The 15,126-nt window shown below is 39.5% G+C and overlaps 1 protein-coding gene across 1 annotated transcript in view; it reads left to right on the top strand.

Moving 5' to 3' along the window:
* Positions 1 to 7,614: 7,614 nt before the first annotated feature.
* Positions 7,615 to 15,126, top strand: part of LOC131425829 (uncharacterized) — a 34,411-nt gene continuing 26,899 nt past the window's right edge. The window contains exon 1 of the mRNA XM_058588036.1: positions 7,615 to 7,760. Coding sequence (XP_058444019.1) covers positions 7,749 to 7,760 — 12 coding nt within the window. The 5' untranslated portion in view covers positions 7,615 to 7,748. The remainder of the gene's footprint in view (positions 7,761 to 15,126) is intronic.

Below are 15,126 nucleotides of genomic sequence, written 5' to 3' on the forward strand. Positions count from 1 at the left end.
ACTTCTTCTCAGTGTCGAATAGACAGCATTTGAGTGTGTGCTTGTGGTTAAAGCAGCTGGCGCGAGTGAAACACATTCTCTTCGCATGAATCGCTCACACGCGCTCTCGTCTAAATACACCCAAGTGACCACTGGCGCGTGATGGTGAGCGAACACTTCTGTGAACTTCAATTAATAGAGAGTAGATCTGGCCTTGCTATGAAAAATTTGCAAGGAAAACCGAAAATTTTACGATAAATTGTTTTATTTTGCTGATTTTGCGTGTCCACGCTTCATCTACGAAAACCATACAGCAGAGTGCTCACCGGCGTGCCCAAGTAACAATTTTTGTTATGCTAGCTTATTTGTGACTAGTTTGCAACCAGATATTTTAGTTATTTTTACTAACATCTAACCACTTGCGTGACTCAAAAAGCGCAGTTTCTACTAGTTACTATGTCGGTTAAAAATAAGTTGTCGTTACGTTGTAATGCCATATTGAAATAACTTATTTTCCATAACTTGAATATAACTTATTTTCAAGTAAACTAGTTGAAACTTTGTTGCCAACGACATTATAAACATTGAATGAATCCATAATGTTTTCCTATCAACAATAAAAAGACAGTATAGTACTTGAAATTAAAAATTTAATACAAGGTACAAATTTCACAACGATTATAAAACTGTCGAGCGGAATTCAATTTTACCTAACAGTTTTTTATGCGCCGTCAATCAAAATCTGTTTATAAAGATATAAAAAATAAACAACAAAATAATTCTATGTTCAAAATGCTTAAAATTGTTCCAAGTAGATCGATTTCTCATCATTTCAAATTCATATATCATGAGAATTATAATATTATCAGTATCGATGTTTCTATATTGTTTTCTTCGAGTTTATAATAGTGCATAGAACAAAAATTATTTCCGTCAAAAAGTAGTTTTAAAAAAAGTAATATCCTGGTTTTATTTACGTTTCATACACTTCTTGAGACTCCACATTGTGTTCGCCATATTCAAGCCAATAAAAGTTTTTTTGGTTACATTTTCGTTATCATAACGTTGCACAAACCTACCGATAACTATCTGAATCAATGCAGAAATTGTATGTTATGATCTTATAATATCAAAGTTATTGCTACATCACTTAACCGTAACGGTTTACATATACGCTTACGTATTTATAATGGTTTCGCAACCTTTTTTCAACTAGAAGCTAAAACCAGAGTTGTGATTAAAGATATGTTAGAATCAAGTAACGATAACTTACGAATGATTGCTAGTTCAATGTTTACGTTATAAAGAAACACTGCCGTCACCTTGTTTCAACCAGCATAACATAAAAAACATGTTCGTGCTCTTGTTGCAACATAGTTGGTCTAAGTGGTATCAGAACTAGTTACGGGATGCTAATATTGAAGTCAAATAAACTTGTTTTCAACTAGTAGCTTGAAGCATAGTTATTATTAAAGATATGTTTGGATTAAGTAACGATAGCTTCTAAATTATAATTAATTCAATATGACAAAAAGATGTGGTGATTTGAAACCTAAATAATTATTTCGCAACTAGTTGTGTTATGAAGAAACGTTGATGTCACCTTGTTCTAACCAGTACAACATAAAAAACATATTCGTGCTCTTGTTGCAACATAGTTTGGACTTAGTCGCATCAGAACTAGTTGCGGATTGCTACTCGGGTGTACACCTCTGTGAAAGTATCTGCATCCACCTCAGAGAATTTATTAGCTAATGCTCTAGCACTTTGGTGCGATTCAGTGGAAGAGGTAAAAGGAAATAAACAAACGCACTCATGACACACTTACACAACAGTGGTGTATAAATGTGAAAGAGAAGAGCTCTCGTTGAAGTTGTCAGTGCGAGGGGAGAAATTTTGCTTGCTCTTCGCCACACAGAGGAGATAGACATCTCTGATTACAAAGAATAATCTCTGCATTTATGTATACATATAGATGTATGGTATGAGAAAAGTCATTGGGAGCTAAATCAAGGCTATACGGCTGGTGACGGGATGTGTGAGATTTAGCTCGTCTCAAATCAATCATACAGTCGACAGTTATTTGTAGATGTCCTCTGAAGTAAAAAATAATCTAACAGCTATATGGGTGTCCTTTGCTGTATCAAGCATACTTCTCCACATAACTCGGTCCATGGCTGCTCGTCGCTAGCCACTCAAGGCACGGGTGCTTCTGAGATCACCCTCCACTTGATCGATCCACCTTGCTCGCTGCGCTCCTCTTCTTCTTGTTCCAGTCGGATTAGATTCAAGAACCATTTTCACTGGGCTGTCGTCCGACATCCTTATGACATGCCCAGCCCATCGTAGACGTCCGATTTTAGCTGTCCGTACGATAGGTGGTTCTCCTAGCAGCTGTTGCAATTCGTGATTCATACGCCGTCTCCACGTTCCGTCTTCCATCTGCACTCCGCCATAGATGGTCCTCAGTACCTTTCTTTCGAAAACACTGAGGGCGCGTTGGTCCTCTGCCAACATAGTCCAGGTCTCGTGGCCATAGAGAACAACCGGTCTAATTAGCGTTTTGTAGATGGTCAATTTCGTGCGGTGGCGTACTTTTCTCGATCGGAGGGTTTTTCTGAGTCCAAAGTACGCACGATTCCCTGCCAAAATACGTCTATGAATTTCTCTGCTGGTGTCATTATCGGCGGTCACCAGTGAGCCCAAATACACGAACTCGTCAACCACCTCGATATCGTCACCGTCTATCCATATTCGTGTTGGGAGGCGTAGTGTTTCTTCTCTAGAGTCTCTTCCTCTCATGTATTTTGTTTTTAACGCATTTATGGCCAGTCCGATACGCCTAGCTTCAGCTTTCAGTCCGATGTAGGTTTCCGTCATCTTCTCAAAGACTACGTGTCACAATATCAATATCGTCAGCGAAGCCAAAAAGTTGTACGGACTTTCGGAAGATCGTGCCACTCGTGTCGATCCTCGCTCTTCGAATCACACCTTCCAGGGCAATATTGAACAAGATACAAGAAATTCCATCACCTTGACGTAGCCTTCTCCGAGATTCGAAGAGACTCGAGAGCGTCCAAGCTACTCGGACGTAGCACATCACTCTATCCATCGTTGCTTCGACCAATCGCGTCAGTTTATCCGGGAAACCGTATTCGTGCATTATCTGCCATAGCTGTTCTCGATCGATTGTGTCGTATGCCGCTTTGAAGTCAATGAATAGGTGATGCGTGGGTACGTTGTATTCACGACACTTCTGGAGTACTTGTCTTATCGCGAATATGTGATCATTTGTTAAATTATGTGATATTCAGCGCGAACAAGTCTTTGTTAGTCATGTAGTATTGTATAATATGTATCCAGACATGTCTACATCGCATGGTAAGTCAGGCACATGGCAAAATACATTGTATTAATTTGTTATGGCACATTAGTAGATTCTGGTTGTCTCGAACGAAATAATTTTATTTAACGCATAGAGACTTCATCACCAAAAGTTCAATCGAGTTAAGCGGTATACTGTTGTTGAGATAAATCTCTGGCATGAAAACTTGCCTCTGGATTCTGCATTTTCACTATAAATAGCACAAGTAGATTCGAATGGCAAAGTGTTCTGAACACGCATACTATTTAAAGATCTCGACTATATGACCATTGTGTCATGGACAAATTACGTCACGCTAAATTTCGATAAATTGAATCCCCCCTTGTGACAGTTAGTCACGAAATTTGAAACCTCTTTTAAAGAATTTCGTTACAACTTTCATCCCCCCCTTCTCCCTTCTTCCACCTCAGTGAAAATAAACTTTTTTTAATTTTTGTATTGGTACAATGATACTTTTCAGTTTATTTATTTATTTGGTGCAGGGAAAAGTCCATTGGAGTTAGTTTCTGTCAAAGTAGCTCCCTAAAAGGCATGAAACTTCCTCATATCTTGCATCAACTTTACATTCATCCTAATGATACATTTTCCTAAAATTTAGTTCTCCGGAATTCATAGTCGAATTTTAATGAAAAACAATAGCAGATATTGTACTATCCCATAAATTACCTTTCAATTGAGAGGGCTGGGGTACAATAGGCGAATAATAGAACCTACTATCATTTTCCGGATAGGTCCAACCTAGAGGCCGTGTGGAATCCGGCCGCAAAAAATATAGCCAAGAGTAAATCCACAGAATTCCTGCTTCCATGTTGTAAAAGGCCACAATTTCAGGCGTTTTTCTTTTCCTACTATGTTATCAGAACACTTCGAGAGATATTTTTAGTTTTTTCTTCGACCTATTCGCAATAGTCTAATCTAAAATATTTTTGCCTTTCTGTATAGAAAGGTATTAGAATTGCTGGAAAACCGACTTTTGAATGGAGCCTCGGAGACCCATAGTGTTATATACCATTCGACTCAGTTCGACGCGATCGGAAAATGTGTGTGTGTGTTTGTGTATATATATATATATATATATATATATATATATATATATATATATATATATATATATATATATATATATATATATATATATATATATATATATATATATATATATATATATATATATATATATATATATATATATGTGTGTGTGTGTGTGTGTGTGTGTGTGCGCACTTTTAGAAGATATTTGAACGCGCTCAATTTTCTCAGAGATGGCTGAATCGATTTTAACAAACTTGGGCTCGTTTGAAAACTACTGTCAGCCCATTGAACAAGTTCAAAGATCAAACGGCTGTGACTTTTGGTTCCGGAGATATGATTGTATAAGTGACGTAACCGACAAAACGCGTTGTATTTATACGCGCTCAATTTTCTCAGAGATGGCTGAACCAATTTTAACAAACTTCAGCTCGTTTGAAAGCTAGTATCGGGCCATTGATCAAGTTCAAAGATCAAATGGTTGTGACTTTTGGTTCCGGAGATATGATTGTATAAGTGACGTAACCGACGAAAGACGTTGATTTTTAATGCTCTTATATATATATATTAGGGTGCCAATATTTTGGGATCACTTCTAATTTCGTAAAGTGCTAGTGCTCAAAAGTTTAAGCACCTCGAAAAATGCCCTCATGCAAAATTTGAGCTAAATCGGACATGCGTAAGGGGTGCTGCCTGGCGGTTAAGTTTTGAAAATTTTCGATCTTGAAAAAGCACCATAGGGGGGAGTACATGAAATTTCCAAAATCGAAAATATTTTGTGATGCCGAAACTCTTAAAACTGCATGAAACGTCGAGATTTAGTGCCATTTCAAAAAAAAATTTTTTTTGGAAAAATCAACATTCTGGGTCTTACAAAAATTTTGTCCCAAAATGTCGATACAAAACAAGAACCACTAGTACCTCTTTTGTGAAAATTTGTCACAATATTAAACCACACCCCCCCCCCCCCCCCCCTTAAAGCGTGACGTATTTTGTGCATGACGCCTATGATGTCAGGTTTTACGTATCGAAATAAATACTGCAACTTATCTAGACTTATCGACCAGCCTTCGAATAATTGAATATAATAACATTTCAAGATTCGGTAGGAAATTTTCTATTATTTCCATTAAATTGTTATAATTATAATCGCGAGAGTAGATTTTAAACATACGAATCATAGTCTTAAAATATAATATTTGAGAAAATTATAGCACGAAGAGACAGTTAAGTGAAATAGAGCTACCAGAAGACAAGCACCAAAATTATAGTATCACCGATTTTTTGAAAATTGCTCGAATATAACGGGTGATTTTTAGAGAAAAGGACCGGTGAATTGTCCTCCGTGTTCGTGTGATTTGACGCGACTCCATTATTTTTTGTGGGGGTGCGTGGAGTCATTGGCTTATGTGGATAAACTAGCAACGATTGATGCTTAGGAAACCAATATTTAACGTGTCATTGCTGAAATACACTCTCAAATACTCGAAAAGATGGTCGAAAATTGGACCTCCAGAATGACCTTTGTGAAAAATAGTCGTAGCGGCCATATGCCTGAAATCATATTTAAATCCTAAATGCCAAGAAATTATCTACCAAATAAAAAAAACTTCTAAAAAAAACCCTACATTACAACGGCGTACGGTTTTCTAAATTACCGTAGAAATTATGCGTAGTTTGTAAGTAAACATTGTAAACAATTTATATGTAGTCTACATTTGCTTTGTGAAATAAATAAATAAATAAACATTAAAAGCTATCGACACATTTTAGACAGGCAAAGCTCGATAACAGCCATTTTACTTCAGTGCGAAGCTGAGCATTTTTTAAAATGTGTTAAATGTCAGTTACTTTGCTCATATGCTTGATCAGATCGAATAATTATATTCCGAGATATTAAAAACAATTTTTTTCATTTCTTCGAACAGCCAGTAGTCGCTGGGAACCAAATCGGGCGAATACGGTGGATTTTTGGCATATGTGGTCATTTCTTTGCAATTACAGCCTTCAAACGCTCCCATGACGCTATATAATATTCACTGTTAATGGTATTTCCTTTCTTAAGATAGTCGATGAATATTACACCACGCACATACCAAAACTCCGAGGTCGTAATCTTTTCTGCCGATTGTTTCCATCTGGTTTCCATCTCGAGTAACATTTCAGCATTTTTTTTTTCGAATTACAACTCCGGAAAAGGAATTATGTGTATCCTGATGTATATCTTGTTTGATAATCAAAACTCTAAATTGAACAACCTTAGGATATTTGCGCCGGAATTATTTATAAGTCTTTCGCAGTTCTCTAGTAATGATAGTTTATTGCATCGTACTAAAATAAAAGCTACAAAATTCACACCAAGAGGCGTCGCATGACTTACGCATCTCATGCAGCATTCAAATTAATCTTCCTACTAACGAGCGAGCTACCGACGATTCACGTTGGCGTCAAATTGAAGGTGTGCACTTGAACGTGGGGATTCCACGCAGTGATGCAATGCGGTAACATTAAAGCACATCGAAGGAAATGTATCGATCCAGTTGCATAAAAAAATAATCCTCCATGCTTGCAGCAACGTGAAACGCAAAGTGCAGTCGGTTATCCAATGAATGATCATCGGTATCTCGTGCAACCGCATCCAAACGTGACCACCAGCGCAATTGCACTCTTTTTACCAGCCAGCCATCGTACCTATATGCAAAAAAAAACTGCGCCACGGAAAAGTGTATCACACATCCACCCCTACACCCCCTATCATCCGCATTGGCATTGACGGAGATGCATGGCAAGTGCATTAAAAATCCGAATGTGCCTTCGAAACTCTGCCACGGTGCATACGTCTAATTGGATTTAAGCCAATTGGCCTGGTCGGTTACTTCCGCCAAGAATTGATAATTTCCGATTTGCCTGGGGCGCCATGGGACGACCGCAGCAGGCGGGGTGCGATTTATGCGGCTTAAGAAAAAAGAAAACATCGCACATCTCACACGGCTCGAAATATTCGGTGCAAGCTCAGCGATCATCGCACCTCCAACGAGGAGGATAACAGTGAGCGTGATCGCACGGGGACTCTCTTTCTCTCCGTAGATCCACTACTTGTATGTAGATGCATCCTATGCTCAATGCTGGTGAAAGATGCAGCAGCAGCAGCAGCAGCAGTGGAGGAAAGCTATAAAACTGATCGTACACATAAGGAAATGTTTAGTTACGGTGATGTTATCGTGTGGTTAAGAGTAAGCAACGAAAGGAAAATTCAACATCTTGGAAAGTGGGCTTTTGGCAGCGTAACAGGATCCGGAAGTGGTACCAAAGTGAAGGAAACCAAACAACTAGAATCAATTTGGAAGTTGATAAAATGCTTCGATTGGTATGTTTTGATATGTTCGGTAGTTTTGTTCTCGTGTTTGTTAGAAAAAAAACAGTGTAAATCATTGTCGTATCAACTGAATACAATAGTTAAGATATAATGTGTTAATTCAGACCTTGTAATTACCATTGAAGAACAAAATGCCACGGACTGTACTCTTTCAAAAAGAAAAAGATTTATTGATGGTGAAAAGTGGAAATTACGGCTTTCAATTGAAATTTCGTACATAACATTTGATAGTGAATAATGATATTCTAAGTGAACTAAAGATACGAGGATAAAACGAACATTACATCTTGTTTTTGAAAATTTATGAATGAAAAAATATTCATTCCATTATTCGATACTTTTTACATAATATTTTGAATTTACAAAATGAGAATTACCACAAATATTGCTACCTTGATATGCTAACAATTTGGAATCAACGCATAACAAGAAAAAACATTGAACTTCCCTACGCAGATTATATTGCATAGTGAAAGTTGTTAGCAAAAACACAATGTACAAATTTCGTCAAATTTCCAACGCTTTTGCGAGTTAATTTCCAATAGTATCCAACAGAAACGCTCTTTATATATTTAGATTCTATGTATTCTTCATCCATTTTATTGTCCTGAAAAGGGCAGGTCTTTTCATAAACTGACCTTTAGCGAAAAGACATTCGACTCAAAGACTGCAACAAAATAACAAAAGGTTAAAAAAATACTTCGAACTCACTGCATTGAAGCAGAACATTTGGGATCAGTGAACACATAACCATTCCCAGATAAGTAGCTTATCAGACCATAGCTTGAAATTAACTACTGATCATAACCGGCTAGTCATTGTATGAAGAAGCAGTAAGGAGTGGTTCAATGTCTCAATGGAAGCAGTCGTAATGGAAATTATTTCCAATTGGAGTCCGAGGAGAGCAAATACAGTCCACAATATAGAGTCGGCCGATGTCAGCTGACCTTCTGTTTCAACAGACTTCGCAGCCGAATCTTAGCGTTCAGAATCATTGATTAAATGAAGAGAGGGTGAATTTGCAAGGCATAACCGGCAAGATCTAGCTAAGCTATTTTGACAGCTTCAGTAATTTAACAAGATAACTGCTAGCTGCTTAAATACCCAGCACTTCCGGTGAAACCCTCAACGAGTGAACACGTCGTATCGTGTTAGTGCGGTGAAAATTCGAGTATTTCGCGAGAAAGAAAGGATTTTCATCCGTACTTCGGTGACTCCACGTTGTCACATAGCGAGGGTTTCACTTGTAGTCCAGTGAAAAGAAAGTGGGCTGCTCGGCCATCCATGGAAGTTGACCATCAATGTCAATTTCCCTCTCTGAGCAGCCTAGATAGCCGTGTAGTGTCGGTAGCGGTTTCCCAACTGGCTAAGAATAACGCTACGGTCCACCTGTACCGGTGGTATAAGTCCACCAAACAGGTAAGCCGTGTGGCATCCGGCGGAATTATTTTTTACCAAGAATTGATCCACTGGTTTCCTGTTCCATGTCGTAAAAGGCCACAAAAATAGGAACTCCTAAGTCAAGGTGTATTTCCGTGCCGATGGCTGAATGGCTGCAGGAGGTTAAACAATGCAGTCGTGAACGGAATAACTTGGGATTTTCCCTTACTGTGTTAAGCGAAGCTCTGGCACAGTGGACGACTTCTTTCTTCGCAACTCGTGGGATTTAAATGATTAAAACATTTAAAAAAATCCTTACATGGTTCGCTATAGGCGATTATAAGCCAATATATTTGGTTTCTTGTAGTTGTTGTACGGTAAGTGCTGGAGGTGGAGTGTTCGTTACTTTAATTGATAATGGTTAGAGTAGCACAAATCAATCTCCAGCATAAACGTACAGCAACTATGAATCTATCCAGACTTCTGCAAGAAGGTAAAGCTTCTTTAGCTTTGGTTCAAGAACCATATTTCCAAAAGGGAAACTTCTACGTTGGAAAATTGTTAAACCCAGTCTTTGTTGCCTTCAACAAGACCGGAATGACTAATCCACGTGAAATGCCTCGAGCATGCATACTTGCAAATAGTGCTCTCGATGTTTCTCTCATATCGGAGCTCACAACTCGGGATATTTGTGCTGTCACAGTTGGTATGACTATTGATGGCATAGACAGGAAATATGTCTATTGTTCGGCATATTTGCCGCATAACCAACCTTCGCCAAGCGATGACTTCAAAAAGGTTGTATCATACTGCTGCAAAAGTGATTTACCGCTTGTAATCGGCAGTGACATAAATGCTCACCATATCATTTGGGGCAGCACAGATATAAATTCGAGAGGCTCTGATATGATGGAATTTGTGAGCAGTACAAACCTGCACATAGTCAATGCAGGAAACCGTCCAACTTTTGCGAGATCTGGAAGAGAGGAGGTTTTGGACGTAACTCTCTGCTCTGATAGAATTGCGCATGAGTTGGTAAATTGGCTCGTCTCCGATGAGCTCGAACCTTCGTTGTCTGATCATAAGTACATCTTCTTCGATCATTCAAACGTTAAATTTGATATTATCACATATCGTAATCCCAAATCTACAAACTGGGACCTCTATGAAGAGGGCTTGGCGACTAGATTTTACGGGTACCAACCAACAATTGAAACCCCAATTGATTTGGAAAATGTTGTCGACGAGACAAATTCACTCATAGTTGCAGCATATGAAGAGGCTTGTCCACTTCGGATTGTGCGAGCTACTAGAGGAACTCCTTGGTGGAATGCTGAACTTGCTAGACTAAGGAAACTATGCAGAAGAGCTTGGAACCACCGACGCAGAAATGGGTCGGAGGCATTCGTGTCGGCTCGAAGGGCTTACAAAAATGCTCTTCGATCGTCTGAGCGAAGTGGTTGGAAAAGCCTCTGCACAAATGTCTCTAGTCTCAACGAGGCTAGCAGATTAAATAAGTTACTTTCGAAGTCTAAGGACTTTAATGTCAGTTTCTTAAGAACTTCAGATGGTGAACACTTGTCTGATGAAGGTGATGTACTTCACTATCTTTTTAACACTCACTTTCCAGGATGTATGGATCCATCACCGACAGCTCTTCCCGAGACTTTATCAGGTAGTTACGATTCTTGGGCCCTTGCTCGAAGCGTTGTGACGATTGAATCGGTCAAATGGGCAGTTGAGAGTTTTGCTCCGTACAAGTCTCCTGGAAAGGATGGAGTTTTCCCAGTGTTACTGCAGAAAGGGTATGAACATTTCAAACATGTTTTGAAGAAAATACTTACTTTTAGTCTTGCGACAGGATATATTCCAAGAGCCTGGCAGGAAATAATTGTCAAATTTATTCCCAAAGGCGGTCGCAACACTTATGAGGAAGCGAAGAGTTTCAGGCCTATCAGTCTAAGCTCATTTCTTCTTAAAACAGTGGAACGCATAGTCGATCACTATATCAGGAATGTTAGTTTGGGCGTGCATCCGCTACATGGAATGCAACATGCTTACCAGCGTGGAAAGTCCACTACTACCCTGTTACATGATGTTGTGTACAACATTGAAAAAGCTTTCTCACAAAAGCAATCTTGCTTGGGAGTTTTCCTAGATATTGAAGGTGCCTTTGATAACGTGTCTTTCAATTCAATTCTGGAAGCAGCCCGTGGTCATGGCATACCTTCAAGTATCACAAATTGGATACACGCAATGCTTAGCAATCGACTTCTTTGTTCATCGCTTCGGCAAGCAGAGATTAGAAAACTGAGTGTCTGTGGGTGTCCTCAAGGTGGTGTACTATCCCCACTTTTATGGAACCTAGTCGCTGATGGTTTGTTAAGGAAACTTAATAACCTTGGATTTCCGACTTATGGTTTTGCCGACGATTATCATATATTGATGACCGGTATAAGCATTAACACTCTCTTTGATTTAATGCAGCAAGCCCTGCGATCTGTTGAACAATGGTGTTGTCAGGTTGGATTATCTGTAAATCCGGGCAAAACATCAATGGTGCTCTTCACTCATCGTAGGATAATCACAGGAGCTCGTCCGTTGCAGTTCTTTGGTTCAGAGGTCACTGTGGTCGATCAAGTTAAATACGTCGGGGTTATTCTTGACTCAAAACTGAATTGGTCTGCTCACATTGATTTCAGGATTAAAAGAGCTTGCATGGCTTTCGGCCAATGCAGACGAGCTTTTGGAAAATCATGGGGACTCAAACCCAGATATATTCATTGGATCTACACAACTATTGTTAGACCAATTTTAGCATATGGATGTCTTGTATGGTGGCAGAAAGGAGAAGTCGCGACAGTTCAGTCAAAGCTAAATCATCTCCAAAGGATGGTCCTAATGGCGATGACAGGAGCATTCACGACAACTCCTACTGCTGCTCTAGAGGCGCTACTGTGCATTAAACCACTACATGTGTTCCTAAAACAAGAAGCATTATCTTGTGCATACCGTCTTAAGGTTACAGGGCTTTGGAACAGTAACCCATTAGATTATGCTACCAGCCACACTCGCTTGTGGTCTCAAATGGTTACGTGGGATGAGTATTTACTCGCTCCTAGTGACCTAACTCTCACATGCAGTTTTCCTTTCAAAACATTCAATGTGAGCTATCCTTTTCGTGAGGAATGGTTGTCTGGTTGTCTGGAACGACAACTTGATGAACACATAGTTTGTTATACGGACGGTTCTCTGTTGAATGGTCGTGCTGGTGCTGGTGTCTACTGTCGTGAAATGAGGCTGGAGCAGTCTCATTCACTTGGTAGATACTGTACTGTGTTTCAAGCAGAAATCTACGCGATTCTGTGTGGAGTACAATCGGCACTTCAGCAGAGGATCTGTGGTAAGCGAATTTATTTTTGTTCCGACAGTCAGGCAGCCTTAAAAGCACTCAGTTCGAATGACTCACGGTCGAATCTAGTGATCGCATGTCGAACTCAAATTGAAGACCTCAGCATTTCAAATGCTGTTTACTTCTTATGGGTACCCGGCCATTCTGGTATTACTGGAAATGAATGGGCTGATGAGTTGGCTAGAGCTGGTGCAACGAATGATTTCGTTGGTCCTGAACCAGCTTTACCACTTTCAACTAGTTGGATAAAGCACAAGATTCGTTCTTGGGCTGTATCCAAACATGCCAGCTACTGGCGCAGCTTGCAAACTTGCGCTCAGACAAAAGCATTTCTACCAGATTTAAATCTGAAAATGTCAAAGTGTCTACTGCATTTCTCCAAGCATCATTGCAGTATTCTGGTCAGAGCTCTGACTGGACATTGCAAACTCAATTATCACATGGCTACTATTCAACGTGCTGAGTATTATTCGTGTGATTTGTGTGAATGCGATTATGGTACTTCATATCATCTGATATGTAACTGTCCCGCATTGACGCAGCTACGTATCCGGGTTTTTGGTTCTCCATACATGGTTGAGTCTGTGTATGCGGAGCTAAAATTGAAGGATATTCTCTCGTTTCTTACCCAATGTGGTAAGGAGCTATAGTCAGAAGGGTTCATCGTTCTTCCTGGAGTGAATGAATCCCTTCTGTATTCACCTTAAATAGGGTTTAGCAGATTGTTTGGCATCCTTTAGGGGGTGCCGAATTTACTTCTGCTCGTACATACTGCGAATCGTTCTGCATTCTTCCGGGAGTGCAGAATGGTGTCGCTTTTGTAAGATCTTCAAATCCTCTCGGGGGTTGGAGGTTTTATTAAGAGCAGACTGTTCGGGACCTCGTAGAGGTTCAGAATTTACTTCTGCTTTTATGTGTTTTTGTGTCGTCAATTTTTCCCATCCTCCTAGTCCAACCCTTACCATTTCCTTTCAATCCTTCCCTCTTATATATCGGGAAAATGATGCTAAAAACAAATTGATGGCAAGGCACAAATCTCCAAATATCAAGGGGAACGTGCCATTTGAGCCAATTTGTTCTGATTCCTGATTCCTGATTCCAGTGAAAAGAAAGTCCATTGGACTATAAACGAAAGCTAACTGGCAATATAGCTAAATCGCTGTGCCATCAATCGGCGTCATCTCAAGTGAGGTGACGCCACCAGAAGTGAAGAAGAAGAAGAAATACCCAGCGGTATAGCATCTGAATGTTCGATTTAAGGATTTCTGCTAAACTCTTCGAAAACCGGAGCACTCAAAGTGATCCAATGAAAGAGATATTTTCGTGTGATTTTAGCAATATTATTATATTAGCAAGCTACGAATACTCGATTGTTGGCGTTTTTTTCTCTTTTTTCTCTAGCAATGATAAATAATTGCTGTAAAAATTAACTTTCGAACGGAACTTATATACCATTCGACTCAGTTCGATCAGATCGGGAAATATTTATGTGAAAAAGCCTTTTCTTTTCGCTCAATTCTCCCGTAGTTGACAGAATCGATTTCAAAAAGCATAGGCACATTGATAGCTACGTTAGCGACAATAAACATCGTTAAGTTTTCGCGGACATGACTGAACCGATTTTAGCAAACTTACATCAATCACAAAATTACAATATAATAATCGTTGATTCTTGCCTTGCCCTGTTCCAACAGAGAAGATATTGGTTTAACTAACACTCATGTTGTTTTTTTTTTTGCTTTCTCATATAGAAAGGTCATGCAATCACTATGAGAACCCACTTTTTAACCGAGCCCCGGAGGGCCGAATGTCATATACCACTCCACTCAGCTCGACGAACTGAGTAAATGTGTGTATGTGTGTGTGTGTGTGTGTGTGTGTGTGTGTGTGTGTGTGTGTGTGTGTGTGTGTGTGTGTGTGTGTGTGTGTGTGTGTGTGTGTGTGTGTGTGTGTGTGTGTGTGTGTGTGTGTGTGTGTGTGTGTGTGTGTGTGTGTGTGTGTGTGTGTGTGTGTGTGTGTGTGTGTGTGTGTGTGTGTGTGTGTGTGTGTGTGTGTGTGTCAAAAATGTGTACTCGACTTTTTGGAGATGACTGGACCGATTTTCACAAATTTATATTCAAATTAAAGGTCTCTCGGTCCCATAGGGTGCTATTGAATTTTATTCGGATCGGACTTCTGGTTTGGGAGTAATGGGGTTAAATGTGCAAAATGAACTCGTTTTTCTCAGAGACCACTCAACCGATTCTCTTCACCTAAGATTTAAATTAAAGACGTTGTAGTGTCATAGGTTGCTATTGAAATGTTTCATCCGGAGCCGATTTCTGATTCGGGAGTTCTGGGGGAAAATGTGCAAAATGAACTAAAAACGTGCAATCGATTTTCTAAGAGACCGCTCATCCGATTTCTACAAACATAGATTAAAATGAAAGGTCACGGTGTCATACGGAATTCCTGAATTTCATCCGGATACGACCTTCGGTTCCGACGTGTGTTATATATTTTATACCGTCACTTAAACCGGCGAAACAAAACACAATTTCAAAATTGGACTAAAAACGATGGGTC

This window comes from Malaya genurostris, chromosome 1, assembly GCF_030247185.1.
Source record: "Malaya genurostris strain Urasoe2022 chromosome 1, Malgen_1.1, whole genome shotgun sequence".
Lineage (NCBI taxonomy): Eukaryota > Metazoa > Arthropoda > Insecta > Diptera > Culicidae > Malaya > Malaya genurostris.